Source organism: Hipposideros armiger, unplaced genomic scaffold (assembly GCF_001890085.2).
Source record: "Hipposideros armiger isolate ML-2016 unplaced genomic scaffold, ASM189008v1 scaffold_290, whole genome shotgun sequence".
NCBI classification, from domain to species: domain Eukaryota; kingdom Metazoa; phylum Chordata; class Mammalia; order Chiroptera; family Hipposideridae; genus Hipposideros; species Hipposideros armiger.
This window is the reverse complement of record NW_017731640.1, coordinates 1,841,889-1,858,019: the sequence shown is the minus strand read 5'-3', so window position 1 is coordinate 1,858,019 and position 16,131 is coordinate 1,841,889. Positions and strand designations below refer to the sequence as shown.

The following is a 16,131-nucleotide window of genomic DNA, read 5'->3' as shown; positions in this document are numbered from 1 at the left end:
GGCACCAAACCGCTGTTGCTCAGAGCTCAAACTCTTGAGTGAGCTCTTAACTAACTGAGCCACTCGGCCGGCCCTTATTTATTTTTAAATAATTTCTATGTTTTCCAATTTTTAAAACCAATTAAAGAGTTTTTTTATTTTCATTAAAAGAAAGTTTGTTTCCTTTACTTACTACCTATGTAGTCTTAGGCCTCTAACTGTTTTTTAATTTGTAAAACTGGATCTGTGTCACCTTTCTTGAAAGCCATTGAAGATTACATGAGAAATGTATTCTAAAACACTATAGCAATATCTATCATGCAGATTATGATAAACAAAAACTGGTTTATCTTTAATTATGTCAAAATTTGTATGTATAAGTAAAGATGGGTTGAGTCTGGGGATTCTCACCTTCTTCTAGAAATTGGCATCCTCTCGTCCTTATAAGCAATAAGGCAAGCCAGTGATCTTTCTTACCTGGCCCTAGAAACTGGCATCCTCGCGCCCTGACAGCAGCCCATAAGTTGGCAGACAATTGCTGAGGGTTCTGGTGCTGTAAGATTAGTTCCGTTACCGTTCTTTCTCCAAGTGAACGGGCTGCTCGCATGGCTCTTACTCGACCTTCTTCCTCTACCAGTTGACAGTTTACAAGTGTCACCAGTTTCCTTTGCATTGGACGGCTCAGTGCACTCTGGTTCAAACTAGCTACACCTTTATGAAAAAGGAAACAAAGAAAACTGAAGGTTTTTTTCAATTAAAAAAGACAAGTCAATTTTTATTACCTGTATTTAACTATCGGGTTGTCGGAAAAGTCATGACGTATTTTTTCTATGTTTTTCACTGCAAAAATGCGTCATGACTTTTCTGACAACCCAATATTAAGCCACAATTCTTAACAAGTCCCCTGTTACTTTTCATTTTTTTAACAGTAAATATTCTGTCTCTGTTTATTACTATTCTGTGGTGAATAAGAGCCTAATTTTTAGTTACTTTAAATTTTATTCAGGTATCTTCTCTAGATTTTATGTATCCCTCAAAGGACAGTACTTTGGGTTATATAGTCTATTTTCCATCTTTATTAAAACTATTGAATTTAAATTTAAAGTTGAATGTATGAAAAGTTTAATTAATCTAAAAGTAATGATTAATAACAGCTCTTATTTTGTTTACTGTATATAAGACATTAAGAACACTGCTTAATTGCAAGATCCTATTACCTTTTTCTGACCCAAGGATATTGCTATAGCAATTTCTCTCTCTCCCTTATCATCAATTTTTCCCTTCCTATTTGATCATTTCCATTTGCATACAGTAAGAACATGCAAGCTATTATTTCATCCATCTTAAAAATAAAAAAATTGGGCCAGCTGAGTGGCTCAGCTGGTTAAGAGTTGGCTTAAGAGCGCGGGCTCTGAGCAACAGGGCCGACAGTTTGATTCCCACATGGTCCAGTGACGCTGCGTCCGAGCTGAGCTGTTGCTGGGCTGCCAGTGGGTGGCAGGATGGCTCAGCGGGTGTAACAGCAAGGTTGCCTGTTCAATGGTGGGCTATGCCCACCTGCAACTAAAAAAAAAAATTAAAAAATTAAAAAGAAAAAATTCATTTTATTCATCCCTCTTCACCTACCAGCTCTGCCCCATATCTTTCCTCGCTTCTGTAGCAAATACTCTAAAGTTGTCTATATTCGCTATATCCAATTCCTTGCCTCATAATCTTTAAAACCCATTCTAATCAAGCTTCTGCCACTGACCAAAACTGATCTTGTCAAGACAATTACCTCTACTTTGTAAATCAAGTCAATTCTCAGTCTTTCTCTTATTTGACCTTTCAGTGGCACTCAACAATGATCATGCATTACTCCTATAAACATTTCCCTTTACTTGGCTTCCAGAATACCCCATTCTCTTAGTTTTCCTCCTTCCTTTCTTCTTTTTTTTTTTTGTCTTATTTGCTGATTCCATCTTTTCTTCCTGTCCTCTTCATGTTAAACGGACTAGGACCCAGTTTTTGTTTTATTCTCTGTCTACACTCACTACTTAGGTGATCTCATCCAATCTTACTGCCTTAAGTGCCATTTATATGTCAGTGACACCCAAAGTTACGGCTCCTATACCTCATTCCTTAACATATATCCATCGGTTAATCAGTAGCATTCAAGTAAAGATTTGACATCTCAAACTAACATGACCAAAATTGAACTCCTGATCATCCTATCTAAACCTGATCAATCTACAGTATTCCTTAACTAAACTGAAGACAACCTCTTTTTTTCTTGTGCTCAGGCCCCAAACCCAAGAGTCATACGTGACTCTGCTCTCTCTCTCATGCCCCATATCCAATAATTTAAGAAATCCTCTTGGTTCTACCTTCAAAATATATAGAGACTATCCATTTCTCATTACCGCCACTGCTATAACCTTGTTCCATCTGATTATTAAATGATGCCTTGCTTCTACCCTTGCCCTTCTAAAATGAATTCTCAATAGAGCAGCTACAATGACCCTTTTAATATCAGTCAGTTGTGTCACTCCTCTGCTCAAAACCCTGGAGTGACTCTCAGTTTCACTCAGAGTAAAAGCTCAAGTCTTCAAAATGGCCTGTAAGTCTAAACATCACTTGGTCTCACTGATTCTTTTCGTCTACCTCACACTGCTCTCCCCCGCACTCACATGGCTTCAGGTCCACTCTCCTGTTGTTGTTCTCTGAAGCTATTAGGCATGGCTTAGGGACTTTGGTCTAGCCACTGGGTATACAGTGATAAACAAAACTGAATTTCATTTCTGTCAGATAACTTACTACACTTATATGCCTATCTCCCCCAGTTGACCTGGGCTCCGTGAAGGCAGGGACCATAACCACTGTAAGTGCTCAATAAAATGTAATTAATGATTGAATGAATAAATGAACACATGAAACTGTCTTAACAGGACTTATCAAAACTAACATTCTGCTATAGCACTATTAGTTTAATCAATAAATGTAAATATTGCATAAAGCTCAATATGTTATATGTGTAATGAATTCTTAAATTAATAACAATATTGGTTATTTTCAGAAATAGTATAATAAATGTTCTCAATCAAAAAGTTTTCCAAGATCTCTTGAAGCAAACTCATTTTCCAAAATGCAAAATTTTTTAACAGGGTATCAATATCAAGTTTTTCAAAGTAAATGTATTACCAAGTCATACTCACCAGTAAAAACACTTTTTATGAACTTACCTTTACCTCCACTTAGTGGTTTTAAGTAGAGTGCCAAATCTTCAACACATTTCTTTGCAACTTCATAATGTTTGTTCTCACCTAGATTACTTAACTTTATTGACTGATGGTCTGGTACCTAAAAACAAAGAAAAATTGATGAAATACATTCATACAGCTCACAAAACTGTTACTTATATATTTGATAATTGTGGTAAATATAAAATTATAATACAAAGCCAACACATCAAGGTAGTTTAAATAAAATTAAAGCCAAACACCTAGTCAAACTGCTTTCCAAGAACCAAGGATATCATACTTCAGAGGCTGAAATAAATGAATGGAAAAAAGAAGCAGGGAGTTAATAGCATTGTATCAATGTTAATTTCTTGGGGTTGATAACAATGTTACAATCTAGAAAGATATTAACATTAGGGAAAGCTACAGAAAGTTATACAGGTTCTCTGTATACTATTTTTTGCAACTTTCCTAAATGTATTCAAAATAAAAAGTAGGAAAAAAAGGACAAGGACTTTTTTCCCTTAGCACTTAGCAACTTCTTACTATATAATTTACTTATTATATTAATTGTTTATGGTCTATCCCCCCTAGCTAGAATTTAAGCACCACAAGAGACAGTGTTCTCAATGAAAGGTCAAAACTTGGGTATAAACTGCAGCTCTACCACTTCTATAAGTTATCTCGAGTAAATTATTTAACTGCTCCAAGTCACGGTTTCCCTATCTGCAAAATGAAGATGAAAATCCCTACTGCATCGTGCCATTATGAATATTCAATTTAATTCAACTAATATTTATATTTATGAAGTGCTTACCATGTGTCAAACACAGTTTTAGGCACTAGGCATCTATCAAAACAGATAAAATTTCTTGTGGAGCTTACATCCTAATGGAGAAGAGAGAAGGCAGCCAAAAATAAATAAATAAATAAATAAAATAATATAAGGTGCTTATTAAAAATTATACAAGAATAAAGGGAATTGGGAATGCTGAAGAGGGGTTGCAATTTTAAGGTAGGTGGGCAAGATAGGCTTCCTTGGAAATCGGGACATTTGGAGAAAGACTTGACAGAGAGGCAATGAGCATTCTATGCAAAGATAAGTCACTATAAAAGCCCTCAGGTAGAACTATGTTTGGCATATTTGACAACTGGCTAGGAGGCATAAGCAGAAAAAATGAGGAAGTAGTAGAAGATGAGGCTGAAAACGTAAGTCACATTGTATAAGCCTGCAGGCTATTTTAAGGACCAATTGAGAGAACATTTATAAAAGACAAAACACAATACCTGATCGATAACAGATGCTAAATACATGGTAGCTAGTATTATTACAATGTCTATGGTATTTTATTGGACTTAAGATGCCAGTGTTTGCAAGAGGCACCATTATTTTATGTACCATTAAAAAAAAAGTTGCCAATTAAATTATGACACTATTGATTATAGATACATCTTGATTTCAGAGTGTCTCAATGGATTATGAATGCTTACAAGAAATGCTGTCCAGAAGGAAAACTTCAAATATCAAGATACTAAGGAATGGGGTATTTTAATTCACTGAATTTTCTAAGAAGTGATTAATCAGAAAAATCCTTACTTTCCTGCTTTAATATGTAGTGCATAATATACAGAATTTCATCTTTTTCCTCACCTGTAAAATAAGTATAGCTACCTGAAGATCTATGATAAGAATTTGTAATAATAGATGTTGAATGCTTACTAACACTATCATACCTACAGAAAGTAGGCCCTCATTACATGGAAATTACTATAAATCTAAGAGTCTTGTTCTGATTTAGTAAAATGATTATAAACAAGAAATAGTAATTTTATAGCACCTGAGTATAAGAAACTGTGCAGAATTTGTTACTGGTACTCTGGAAAATGGTTTTCCATATATACATCCCTATATAGAACTTATTTTCTCATTTATAATATTATCCTAAATGTCAAGTAAAGCTAAGAAGAAAACCAGAAAAATTCCATTCTACATGGTTGCTTTCTGGCCAAAGTTTTGACTACACTTCTTCTCCTATCACCTAATGGAATAAATATTTATATATGCGTATATGAAAAATTGTCTTATCTACAAAATCACCTATAAAATAAATCTGGACCACAGCATTGAACACAAATACATAAATATAATGAAATTCACGGTTTTACATAAGGATTTATGACATTATCTAAAGAAAAATCTTTTGCAGAATATAATCAAGAAAATCAGATACACTGAATAATTTTTATGTCTCAAATATCACTACACATACTTTGTACCCCTTAATGAATTAAGCTCTATTGGGTTGTCGGAAAGGTCATGATATACTTTTTCTGTTTTTCGTTGCAAAAATGCGTCATGACTTTTCCAACAACCCAATATAATTATTACATATACCAAATTAGTGAAATCTTGAAAGCTTACCTGGGCTCCAACTAACTGGAGAAGTGCAAAGTTGACAGGAAGCACATCAATGTCTGTGTTGATGGCAGTCTGGTCAAAAGGACAAGCTTTTCGGTGAAGTTTATTCAAGCAGGTCTTGCAAACAGTGTGTGAACAACCTAAACTGATGGGTTTGTGCACATTCTCATCAAATTCATTATAGCAGATTGGACAGGACAGAAACTCTGTCCATTGAGCTGCCTGCACAGGCATTGTGGAAGCTGGATGCTCGGGTTAGCAGTCTAGCAGATCATTATTTTGCTGTGTAGTGTTTTGTAAGCTGGAAATGGACAAAAGTAAGAATCAACCACATATTCACCTTTTAAGAGTTAAGTGTAAATCAACCATCACAGCCTCACAACCTAAAACACTTCTGAATATTTTAATATGTTTTGGATGTCTTTTTAAGTCTATTTGCTGAATGAATTAAATTTTTAAAATTGTGTCTAGAAACAATATTCTAATAGTGTTCCTTTCAACTAACATATTTATATCGGTTGCTCATGTAACAGTTATCAAAGCTTTCATGTATTTTTCTTAACAAACACATCACATAAACAGATTAACATTCCAAATTTCATTTTTAGGAACACAAATTACTTCGGGTTGCTGATTTTTATTATTATTATTATTATTATTATTATTTTTATAGTGGTTAGGTATAGGCAGAGTAAGAGATGGGGGAATGGTATAAAGAATTCAAATTATAATGTTCCATTTGAAAAATAGTATGACAAATGTGGTAAAAGTTAAATTTGTTAAGTATGCATGGTGTGTAGTGATGGTTTTTTATATTTTTCAAGTCTTTATGTATATTTGAAAAATTACATAATAAAAATACTTCTTAAATAAAAACCAAAAACATTGTAAAGTACAGAAAATGGTGTTTTACGCATCTCAGTGTTTTAGAGCAAATTCATACTGATTTCAGAGGTCATTAGTAAACCACAGAGCAGCTTCAGCAGAGTGGTTGATGCAGAAATGATTGCCAGGTAACAAAATTATTACTTTAACGTACTTGCATGTAAGGATATGACAGAATCTATAAGGGTACATGGAACTATGAATGTATTTTTAGAAAAAAATACATGTTACGAACACACACACACAAAATAGTTTGAATATGCTAAGTGCTAAATGCAAAAGACAAATAAAGAAGAAAAACTGAATATCAATTGGAGAAATAGCAAGTTCAAAGGCACTAGGTCCCAGAAAGCAGAATGGAATAGTATCGAAAGAACAGGAAGAGCATTTGTCTTGGATTGAGAAGAGACTCCTGTACTATATTCGCTCAGGCTGCCATAACAAAATACCATAGACTGAGTGGTAGAGATTCTGGGTTGCTGATTTTTAAAAAAGTGTTTCCCTTTGCTATCTACTACCCTAAAACATTAAGATATGGCCTAAGAGTTAGTAAGCTTTGGAAACTATTGATCCAAACAATATAGTAGTGAGTCAAGTGTGAACAGCCTTGCCACCTGAATGACCACGTCAGTCAAGGATATGTTCAAGTTGGCAGCTTCACAAAAGAGGAAATCTCTGGTCAGGACTTGATTAGAAGGCTAATTGCGGTATTGAAAATAAAAGTGTAAGAGAAGATCGTGATGACAGAATTGTTTGTTCATAAATGAAAGAATGAGGTTGACCTCAAAATAGAGTCCCAAAGTAAAAAAAACCCAAAAAACCCATATATATATATATATATATATATATATATATATATATATATATATATATATACACACACACACATATATATATAATGTTACAAATTTTGAAAGTAGTCCTATAATACTTGTGACAAAACATATCATTTAGTGATTGATAAATACTACCAAAAACTTCCAGTTCCAATGAGCAAGAATAAAACAATATTCTTATCTAATAATTCTAAATTGAAAGATCCAAAATATAAACTTCTGTCTTTGCTATGTACACTATGAGAAAAATTATATATGCATATGATTAAAAGGCACTTAAAAGGCACAAGAAAGAAATGACAGTGAATTTTCTTTTAATTCTAAGATCAAAATGTTTATTCCCTAAATTGTTAATAAAATAAAATATTGTATCAAAATTATACTGTTCTCTAATTTAAAATCTTTAGCTACCCAACTTGAACATTCTACATTTTACAAATTTTCTGTATCGTCCAATCCAAAACTTATGTAAGTCTAACACAGGCTCTGGCTCTCTGGTGAAGAAGAAATCTAGGTATTTAGGACAATTAAACAGCTGATGGTTTATTTCATAAGACTGTTTACCAATCGAAATATATTAGTTCCAAAGAAATTAGATGTTTAAAAATGAAGTCAGGTTCAGGACAAAAAGGCATAAAATTCAATCAAAAAGGTATTGATTCTTCAATATTTCCACATCCAAATAAAGAGTTCTATTAGTCTTGTATGTTCACAAAAACTAAGGTTTTAAAAATATCTTGGTTAAAAATGAATTATAGGTCTTGCTATGTAAAAAGCACTGTATCCAAACTTTTCCTCAAACGGCTCTAATGCAAAGTATCTAATATCTTTATTTTTAAACTAGCCAAATCTTGCAAGTTATATTTACGTTATTTTATAGCTTTCACCCTCACATTGCCACATCTAATAATGCCATCAATCTTAAAACCAGTTAGTTGGCTTCTACTTTACAGATGAGCACTAGGCAGGTGAACACATCACTCCCTGAAACTATTTAACATTTTTAATGTTCAGTTTACTAGGCTGCAGAATTATACAAGGAAAAGGCCTGTGAGGAATCAATTTTATCTTAAATCTACTATTGAGAGCCCTAATTTAATAACTTGAGCCAATAAAATATTTATTAAAACAAGACACTGTACCTATTTTTTTTATAACGGCCACCTGTTTGGAGATGCTAATTCAGTGGGTTAGGGTATCACAGGTCACTGGGTAACAGGAAACTAGTAGCAAACACTCTTTCCTTATTTAGTTTTCTAAGATCATCCTGAAATGCTTTACATTAATTAGTTGGGGGGTAGGGAGGAAGGCATTCATTCATGTTTGAACAAAACATAAAAATGCTCTTTCATATTTTCACCTATTAGCTTTGAAGTGTTTCAAACTATTCCAGAACACACTTAAGTTACTATATCCCATATGTGTTTCTAGGTCTACAAACACCGGATGATTCAACATCATTAATGCTGAGAAGTTTAATTTCTAATAGAAATTGAATTAATACCTTTAAAAGAAAAATTCTGCCAAAAATTTGGCAGTTAACTCTTCTGCTATGTGTCAGATTCTAACTTTCCGACAGGAGAATTATGAACTAAACTTTCCTTATATAATAAGATATAAAGGAATGATTTGATTTTTTTTAAATGTTTTTCTTCAGTACCATTATCAATAAATTGTAGATTCCTCAATTAAGATGAGGACAAAATAAAGTTTTACCTAAAACACAGAAGTTTACATAGTCCACTAAAATGTTGAATTAATAATGACAAGAAAGACTTTCATTTCTTTAAAAAAAGCATTTTGTAAACATTTACCTGGAAAATATTTTTATAATTATCAAAAATGATAGCTTGTTGTCTTTATAATTTTTTAAAGCATCTAAACAACAATGGCAAACTAAGAGTAAATATCAATGTGTAAAATTTCTAGATTTATACTAATACATTCCATAGTAACTTATTTGAATCTATGGAAATCTAAATTGCTAATAACATTTAGAGTTATCCTAAAGATACTCCCAAAATATCTCAAGCTGAGATAAAATAGATTTAAAAGCTCTCAACTCTAGAAATGTAAAGGAACTACTTAAAAAAAAAACTAATTAAATTACTTGTATTCACTAATTTCAGTTACTAGTTAGTAAAATTTAAGAAGAATGACAAGATAAAGCATAGGAGAAGCACTAAATTAGAGGTGGGACCTTAAACAGATTTTTACTCAATAATTTTTCAGATTATAAATTCCTTACTATGAATACTAACTCATAATATAGGAAAAGTCATAGACCTCTCTCATGATGCAAATTACAAACTGCTTTATTAAAAGCAAACTGCACACCAGCTAAGCAGTTTCATTTTCTGTTATTAGGCCACCACGATATTTTGTAGCCAGTTTATGACTATGACACCTGATTTTAAAATGCCAGAATAAAGTTTATGCATCTTTCACTATTGTATTATAAAAAAAATATAGTATTTTACAATTCTCTTTATAAAGATATAAATATTAGGGCTCAGGTCTGTTAACTGCAATGCTCATTGTTTTCATTGTAGTTCACCTATGTGAAGAATTTAAGCTACTGAAATAAACTATAACAGTACTTCTCAATTCAAAAACCTTAAAATAATCAGTTTGTACTTTAAAAATTATATTTAAAGGTACAATTTAAATATACAATTATCTAGGTACAATTTATACCTTACCTATAAAACAAACAAAACCAATTAAAATAATCAGTAAGCTCTAAAACCAAGCATTTTCAAACGGATTGGAGAAAAAGGAATTGAAGTACAATCTTAAAGACTGCTAAGTGACTTTAGTGTAAGTACGGAAAGATTTTTGACTCCAAGTTTTAATTCTTAAATCTACTATGGGGTTGAACTTGTTTTTTAATAATTATGATATTTTTTAACTTTCAATGTCTTCTAACAGAACAGTAATGAAATAATTTTCTATTTTAATTAACATAACCACTAAAGTTTTGCTTGTTTAGTGATGATTAAACTTGAAAACTACTTATTTTTGAGACAAAACTTACTTCTGTCAAATAATGGCTACTGGATAAATTTATTCTTCATATTACCAGAGTTTTGAGTATTCTGATTTTAAGAGGATACCCTATCAGAAAAGTTTTGGTTTTCATATGTCTACTTTTAATTCAGATAATTTATTTCTTGGACATAATGGTACTTTTATTCAGATAATTTATTTCTTGGAAGAGATCCTCTAGAATAGCACTGTTCAATAGAAATATAATACAAGCCACAAGTAATTTAAAATTTTCCAGCAGTCATAGTAAAAATGGGAAAAAGCAGGTGAAATTTTAATATTTTATTTAAACTAATTTATCCAAAGTATCATTTCAACACATAATCTGTGAAAAAAATTATTGAGATACTTTACATTCTTTTTTTTTTGATACTAAGTCTTCAAAATCTGCTGTGTATTTTACACTTACTGCACATCTCAATTCACACTCACCACATTTCAAATGCTCAATTGCCATGTGTGGCTATTGGCTAGTATTGGAAGGTGCAACTCTCTTTAAAATTATAAAGTAGTACTCAAAACTTACTTTTATTAAGAATTTGAGGTGAAAATCATACCTACACTTAAGGTTTTCATAAAATTAGAAAACGCTGAGGATCATAAAGATGTAACTTACAACATTTATGAGACTGGGTGCACATTATTTTCAATTTTCATCTAGCTTTATTTTACCACATGCTTCCTTTATCCATCACTAGAAAGTGAAACTTCAAACCAGTACAACCAAAACAAGCAAGCACTTATTATTAAGACTTTGTTATAAGTTTAGCATTCTTATATATTGCATAAAATGTATAAGTTCTATTTTTGAATATAAAACTGTGTAAAAAAAAATGCTTCCCCCCAAAAAAATAATTTTTGTTAACTTTTTCAAACTGAAAGAGAGTAAATTACCAAAGCAGAAAGTGTATTAATGAAAACATATGAACAAAGGAAATAAGTCTTCTTACATGTCAGGTTAACTCAACAGTAATAGCAGATCAGGAGCAACTCAAAGGCTCCACTAATGAACATGACTACAATTAAATCCTCAAAGAATAGGAGCCAGTATGAATTATAACATCTGCTTTTTCTAAACATGTCTAGAATATATGTTTAACATTTTTTTGTTCTAGCAATTTTCCAAGCTCTAAAATTTAGAAAATGTGAATCTCCAACTGAACAAAAATGGCAAATGGTCTTGGACAGGATGTAATGGTCTCTATTTCTTCAAGAACTGAACGTAGAAGTAAACAACACAGAAAAGGGATGTTATGTTAGAACAGTGGTGCAGTTCTTTAGCCAGATAAAAGAGGGCAATAATGGGAGAATCCATGAACTCTTCTTAACGTTTCAAGAAGCCTTAACTAAATTTGTATAGTTAACTATAAAAAGGCTGCATAGGTTAACTAAAACATGTGTTTCTTTGTTTTGGGGGAAACTGTATCAATTTAGTGGAGCAAGAACTAGCTTTCTCAGGTTAATCAAAACTTCCTATTGGAACTTAAAAGTTTGACTAATACGAAAATGGAAAAGATTACTTAAGCACTTTGTTTGGGATCCAAAGCCATTCTAATCATAGGGGGTGGGAGAAGAGTAGGAATTACCAAGAAGGGGCCTGCCTGGGTAAATAAAAGAGTAAGAATTAAAAGGGAAGGTAGGTGATTAGAAAAAAAAAAGAACAGGTTGGGAATCACACGAGATTAGATCTACTTTATGTCAGTGATCACTTGCGACTGTTTTGGTGTCAATGTTCTATCTGCCGGGTATCTTAAAACTCTTCTGTGATTCGAAAGATGGAAATGACAAGCTACCCTCCTCTTCTCCCTTCCTGAAAGCTAAGGACAGAGAAAAGTAGATACGCTTCTGAGAAACAAAGATGCTTTCTACCATTCTTCTAAGATGGTGGAAGAGTCTCCCCTTAGGAAGCTTCCCCAAGAAGGAAAAATGAAAGAGAGAGAAAGCCACAGCCAATTCCCTGGCCGTGCTTCGTGCCAGTGCTCCGTCACATCCACTGGGCAACGACGCTGGCCCAGCCATCTGCCTCCCAGGAGGTGAAGCCCTCCCAGGGCATTGTTCGGCCAGGGTCCCTATTTACCACTCGGATCGCCTCCACCATCCCTGCATTAGGATCTCGGGAAGCCCCAGGGCAGAAAGCCGAAAAGCTTGGGAGAGGACTTCGTCCCCAGGACCTCCTCCGCCACCCTCTTACTAACCGGTGTAGAAAAGGGAAGGGAAGCCTGGCCTTTGCTTGGGTGGATTCCTTAGGGGTCAGAGGAGTCCCTTCGGCCGATGTCGAAGGGAGGTGGCCATTTGCGCCAGGCCTCTGTATTGAAAGAGCCCTACCAGGGCGAGGGGCCTCCTTCTCAGGCCCTGGACTCCCGGCCCCGGGCTGGGTGTCAGGTGCGGCCCTCGGTTACCAACCCTCGGGGCACCGTCAACGACAGTGCACAGGCCCCGGACTAAGACCGGTCTCCCGCCCGACCGCCGGGGGACCACGGACCCGGGCTGGGGCCCGAGCCGCATCGTGCCCGCCCCCGCCCTACCTGAGGGGACCCAGGCGGATTCGCTAAGGGCCACTCCCGGGAGCCCCGCGACGGCGCGGCTCGGCGACGGAGGCGCCTCGTCTCGCCGGGGCAGAGCTCGGCGGCGGTTTCACGACCTCAAACTCCATCGGGAGCTACAGGGACAGCCCCGTTGGCGGCGGCGGAGGCCGCGACGGGGCCTCCTCCTCCTCCCACCGCCGCCTCCTCCTCCTCCTCCCTCCTCCTCCTCCTCCTCACCACGGAGGCGGACCTGGAGGGCTCCTGGACCTAGCTCTCGCGAGAAGATACTCCCCACTTCACGCGAGAGCACGCAAGACCGGGAATTGGGGCGGTGGAAGGGAAGTCTAGTAGCCCCTGCCACCTGGATTGCGCATCAGCTTCCCTCTGGTTGAGCCGCACCACCCCTATCACGTGACTAGGGACACCCGGAGCACTGTGGGAGGTACTGTTAGGAAGCCTAGGCAAGCGGAAGGGGCTGATGGGAAACTCCCTGCACGTTCATCTGCGCCTTGAGCCAGCCTCCTGGACACTGGTTTGAGCTAGTGTCTGACTCCCCATATGAAAAGCGTGGCATCCATTTAGCATGGTCTGATACATCTGTATTACATTCTACTCACTCGCTCATAATCAAATGCTGACCCCATCCCTCAATCCTACATACGCGCCAAGCAATATCGCTATTAAAAAGAAAAAGCATTTGTTTGGCAGGCAGTAACACATACCTCTCTTTATTAAAGAGAAAGCTCTAAGCTCCTCAAAAGCTGGCGGGGATAAAAACCCAAGCACAAATTCTGGTATTAATAACTCAAATATTTGTTGAAGGATTTTTCCCAGTAAATTTTAAGGTAGAGATTATTCTTATTCTTTTTTATAAAGAAACAGACTGGGAATCGGGTTAAGGGAATTAATATTTATGGACTACTTATTATGTGCCAGGTCCTGTGTTGGGTAATAAAAATTTCTTTTTTACTGTTTTTAGTTTTATTTATATTTCATTTACTCAAAATAATCGTAAAAGGCAGATACTATGTACTTTTAGTTCTTGATGAGAAACTGAAAACCATAAGATTAAGAAAATGACCATGAATTGTAATTAAACTCAAGGCACTTTCCAATGTGAAACCAGATGTCCAACAAAAGCATCTATGAAAGTAAACCAACCACGAATTAGAAGACACATGGAAAAGCAGTTTTTTAAACTATGAGCTTTAGAAACATATGGTTATTACTGTGCATAAGACAGAAAAACCTATTAAAAAAAAATATTCCTTGGCCACATCAAAGACTTTTCTTCTTTTTTTATCCTTTTTATTCTCTTCTCTTCATGCCAATTCTAGAGAAAGGTTCTTAACAATTTAGTTGTTTTCCATTCAACTAGATAATGATGGGTGTGTTTTCCATTCTACTGTATAGTTGTATATGATGATCTGAGATTTTTCAAAGGTGGCTTGACTATTATACTTAAAATCACAATCTCATTTTCCCTTCCCTGGAACTCCCTGCTTTATCTTCTCCATTTCTCAAATCTGACATACATTAATTTTACTTATTTGCTTATTGTTTCTCTCTATACTATAATTTGTTTCATGAGAGCAGGGGTATTTGTTTGTATGACTAACTTCTAGTACAGGTGTATATATATTGTAACGACTCTGTAAATATTTGAATGAATGATTAAATGAATAGCCAGGAGAAATAGTTTCCTTCTTTAAAATTCACAGATGTAGACAAAACACAAAATCCGCCATTCCCATTTCCAGTTTATTATTTCTTATGTAAACATATAGGATAGTTACATCCAAGGAAAAAGGGAAAGGATTTTCTCTTACACCAAAGTAACAACTACCTTTCCAAGATCTTTTATATACATAAATGCTGTAAATGATGAGGCTGACCTCAAATATCGTATTGCATTTTGCCCCATCATATCAGAAACACAAACAACCAAAAGTGAATGTTTTAAATGAATAAATTCAACACTTCACTTTGCCATACCTGCATTTAAAAAAAAGATTCCATTTTCCTGAAATTGTTAAACACATCATGCAAACACTCTCCTAGGAATGTTTTGAAATCACGTTGTGCTAACTGAACAAGAATAAATAATAATAAATAACAAACATCACTTTCACAAAACACCCCTTCCCCCAAGCAAAAAATCTCAAAAAGTGCTTACAAAAAATTTCACAAGAATCTTACGAGGCACACATAAAACTTAAACTTTAATTCAACCATAATTCTTTTGAACATCAAAGAGAGTTGGTAATAATTCCTAAAAAAAAAAACCAGTTTACTGCTATTCATTTACCCACCCCTCAGCCCCGCAAAATTTCACCCTAGGAAGCGAAAACAAGAAAAGTATTTTAATCACTATTTCTGAAAAGAAAATGTTTTCATGCCTACAAATGCCCAATCATAGGTCAAATGAGAAAGAAAATTAAGCACCACATTATCATGTTCTCCAGTGTCAGAAAACACTTCAGAAAAATTCTGTCTCCAACACAAAAAGCAACATCAGAAAGACACCAAACTCTCCTCTCTTGCTCGCCCCTCTTCTCTGTTCTTAGGAACTCAGGAAGATTTAAAAATAAAATCATAGAATTTTAAACGTGAAAATGATCTTAGAAATTATCAAGATCAAAGTTATTATTTTACACATACATTTAAGAAAAGCTCAAGGAGAGTTGACCTGTCCAATGTCACTAACTGGTGACTTGGGGACACAAAGTCAGTTTCCTTATCAAATATGAGAGCTGGATTCTTTAAAGTCTCTCCCAGAGTTAAAGTTCCATGGAGAATATATTTTTCACAACAGTATCACAGAAAGGATAATTAACGTTTATAACAATCAATATGTGACTCATCACAAAATTCTTATAAATGGCACAAAGTATATTACATATTAAAATATAGTAGGGCTTCAACAGAAACTAAATATAGCAGAAATTCTACATAAAGCTGGGGTGAGTAAAAGAGGAATAGAACATCTTGAAACTAAGATGCATCCAGTCAGGCTTCTTTACTAAAAGTAGTTCCTGTGTTTTAGACAATATGATTTGCCCTGCAATATATTTTAATCTGTGTTATGACAACAAAAATGTTTTGTGTTATATGTAGACAAGGATATTAGAGAGCAATGGCTCATAATACAATCTAAAATACAACTCCCAGTAAAATAACCACACAGTCATGGTTTTTCTTTTGGCACATTTCTGGAAATA

The 16,131-nt window shown here is 34.8% G+C and overlaps 1 protein-coding gene across 2 annotated transcripts in view; it reads right to left on the bottom strand.

The window, feature by feature from the left end:
- RC3H2 (ring finger and CCCH-type domains 2) overlaps nt 1-13,151 on the bottom strand; it is a 44,288-nt gene extending 31,137 nt beyond the window's left edge. The window contains exons 1-4 of one of the 2 annotated variants that reach the window (XM_019658810.1): nt 12,911-13,151; nt 5,620-5,917; nt 3,201-3,318; nt 457-690 (exon numbers count right to left, since the gene is read on the bottom strand). In XM_019658810.1, coding sequence (XP_019514355.1) covers nt 457-690; nt 3,201-3,318; nt 5,620-5,850 — 583 coding nt within the window. In that variant the 5' untranslated portion in view covers nt 5,851-5,917; nt 12,911-13,151. The remainder of the gene's footprint in view (nt 1-456; nt 691-3,200; nt 3,319-5,619; nt 5,918-12,910) is intronic. The other variant, XM_019658809.1, reaches the window with a different exon arrangement.
- Nucleotides 13,152-16,131: the final 2,980 nt, after the last annotated feature.